Below are 2,803 nucleotides of genomic sequence, written 5' to 3'. Positions count from 1 at the left end.
TTAAAGGCTCTTAAATGACTGACTGATGATTGGCTTTTTGACTACTTTGCCTGCAGATTTTAGTTAAAGGTTGCTGGTTGGCTGGCTAATCAACTGTGTTACTTACAAATGCAACAACAAAGAATTTCGATGCGTTAATGAACGTCGCGATAGCTGGAGTTAGCTGCCTTCAAAGTGAAACAAAAGGAAAGAATTTATGTAAACTTTTTTTTTTTTGCCTGTATTTTTACACCTTTTTTCACATGTATGTGTGTATGTGTGTATGTATCCGCGTTCGGTTGCGTGGTGCGTGCGGTGCATGCAACTTCGCAGAAGCGTAGCGCAATTTTTTAATTGAATTAGTTGGCAGTACAAACTGCGTCTCCCAGCATAGTGAATTAAGGGGTATCGGTGGTCTAGTAGAGCTGCAAAACTATCGATGGTTGCAACATTCAATAGTTTCGATGGTTTGGCAACAAATATTCAATAGTATCGATAGTACTATCGAAAATATTTTCAAATTCAAAAACTTAATAAACGCATCCTTAACAATAAAAATTAACATTTTAATAAACATTTCATATGTTTCATATGTTTAACATAATGAGATCCTTCATGGACATAGTAAATCAAAACAAATTTGAATAAAATTAAAATTAAGGATCAGTCTTCTGCCAAGATCCGAGAATTGTGACTAAGAAAAAGGAGCATGTCCACATGCTTAGCTTTTAGGGCAGCTCTTCGTTCCGTTATAATTTGTCCAGCTTTGCTGAACAATCGCTCCGACTCTGTCGATGAAGCAGGAATGCAAAAATATTTCGTAGTAAGGTCTTTTATACTATTTTTGTTATGCTGTAAATACGGAAACATTAAACATTTTTGAAGAATTTTTGTTAAGCTACATACCTGCCAATATTTGAGGGGATCAACATCGCCCAAGGAGTGATGTTTCCCAATATATTGTTGTAAATCAATTATTGCATCGGAGCGCTTGGTCCTAGGCAAATTTTCTATGTTGATTTTTACAAATTCATAAAGAGGATGTCGTGTTGGTTTTGGTTGATCAATTGGTGTTGGTGGCTCTGAGGTGGGAGCTGAAGACTTGCTCAGATGAATAAGTTCTTCAATTAAAAGTTTTTCAGCATTTTTGGCATTGTATTGCGAACGGAAACCTTGTTTTTTAAACCTTGGATCAAGCAATGTAGAAATGCTAGTTACTGTGCGATCTTCGTACTTGTACAACCTTTTGATTACGCAATCAATTAAAAATTCGTTTACTTTAAGGCCAACTTCGGTAAGAAGATTTTTTGTGCTATTTTCCAAGTTGTTTAAGATGCCACAAGTAACTGGAATAACTAGTGATACTGTGACTTTAGAATTCGATGACACTTCTTTGGAAGCAATGTCAAAGGGAGAAAGTATTTGTGACAAGTCTTTTAATATGTTGATTTCGTCAGCTGTGAGAGGCTGTGGCGCTTTCGACAAACTTAGAAGTGTTATATTGATTGCTTCATGTGTTTTTAAGACTCTTTCAATCATTAGGAATGCACTGTTCCATCTGGTGGCAACTTCCTGTATTAGACTATATTTAGTTTCCGTCAATTGAGAATCTTTAAATTTCTTGTAAGCAATCGTGCTACTTTTAAAAAACGCGACAATGGACTTGCAGTTTTTAAGTAATTCTTTTGTGCAATCCAGCTTAAGGCAATCTTGCACCACCAAATTAAGTGAGTGTGCATAGCAGGGTAAATTCCTTTTTTTAAGCAGCTCACACGCTTTGATCATTGAGCTTGCATTATCGGTCACAATTGCAGTTATTTTATCAAAAATTCCCCATTCGTTGCAAACAGCCTGCAGGGTATCTGCTATATTCTTAGCAGTATGATTTGTTTCATCAATTAGCTTATTTGTTGATAAAACAGCAGAGCGAAGACAGTAACTATCTGTAATAAACGAGCATGTGACTGTCATATAAAATTCATTTGCCAGGGACGTCCACATATCAGTTGTGATGGCACAGTGATTTATTTTGCTGAGCAAATTTTTTAATTTAGGTTTCTGCTCATCAAATAAATTTGTCATCATGACATTAGAGAGGGTAGTCCGCGACGGTAGTTTGTAGCGTGGGTCGAATAGTTTGATAAAGTCGCGAAACTCAGGATCCTCAACTATAGAAAAAGGTTGCTTGCCTTGAGCTACAAATTTTATGAGTCCTAAATCAAGCTCTTGTTTGCGCTTTGACGTAGATTCATATGTTGTGTTTAAATATGTATCTATTTTACCAGAAGTGATTGACAAATCGTTAACACGCTGACCGGGATGCGCACGCTTTAGGTGGTCAAATAAATTTGAGGTATTTCCGCTCGTCTTATACATTTTGCCGCAAGAGCGACACTTTGCCGACATACCGTTGTTTATTTTTTCGAAATGGCCCCACACCGATGATCTTCCGACTCGCTGCCTTTTTGCTAGCTGGTTGTCCTCCTCAATTGCCTCAATGCTACTGTCTTGTCCATCTTAACAAAGCACATGCATACATAACATAAATTAGTTACTTGCGTTGCTGAGCAGTAAATGAAACTTACCCTGTGAGTTTTTCAAGAGAAATTTGTCCATCCTTCCGCCACCAACACCAACGAAAATTTACCTACAAATAAACACTTATTTTAATATTTAATTACCTTTTACATATAAATGTATTTCTTACCAAAATTTGCTGCCGACCTGCAAAGTTGCGCCAAAACAAGCGATGTGCAATGTATGGTAATGCCACTATCGATAGTGAACAATAACCATCGATAGCGACGAAAAAATATAAAAATTC

General features: G+C 36.7%; 1 protein-coding gene across 1 annotated transcript; it reads right to left on the bottom strand.

Annotated features, from left to right (window-relative positions):
• Window positions 1-642: 642 nt before the first annotated feature.
• LOC128857495 (E3 SUMO-protein ligase ZBED1-like) lies at window positions 643-2,595 on the bottom strand. Its single transcript, XM_054093247.1, has 3 exons — window positions 2,565-2,595; window positions 886-2,495; window positions 643-831 (listed from the first exon to the last, which is right to left on the bottom strand). The coding sequence occupies exons 1-3, from the start codon at window positions 2,593-2,595 to the stop codon at window positions 643-645; spliced, it is 1,830 nt and encodes a 609-aa protein (XP_053949222.1).
• Between the last annotated feature and the right edge of the window lie 208 nt (window positions 2,596-2,803).

Source organism: Anastrepha ludens, chromosome 3, assembly GCF_028408465.1.
Source record: "Anastrepha ludens isolate Willacy chromosome 3, idAnaLude1.1, whole genome shotgun sequence".
Taxonomy (NCBI): domain Eukaryota; kingdom Metazoa; phylum Arthropoda; class Insecta; order Diptera; family Tephritidae; genus Anastrepha; species Anastrepha ludens.
Note: the sequence above shows the minus strand (reverse complement) of the source record. Positions and strands in the feature narration are given on the sequence as shown.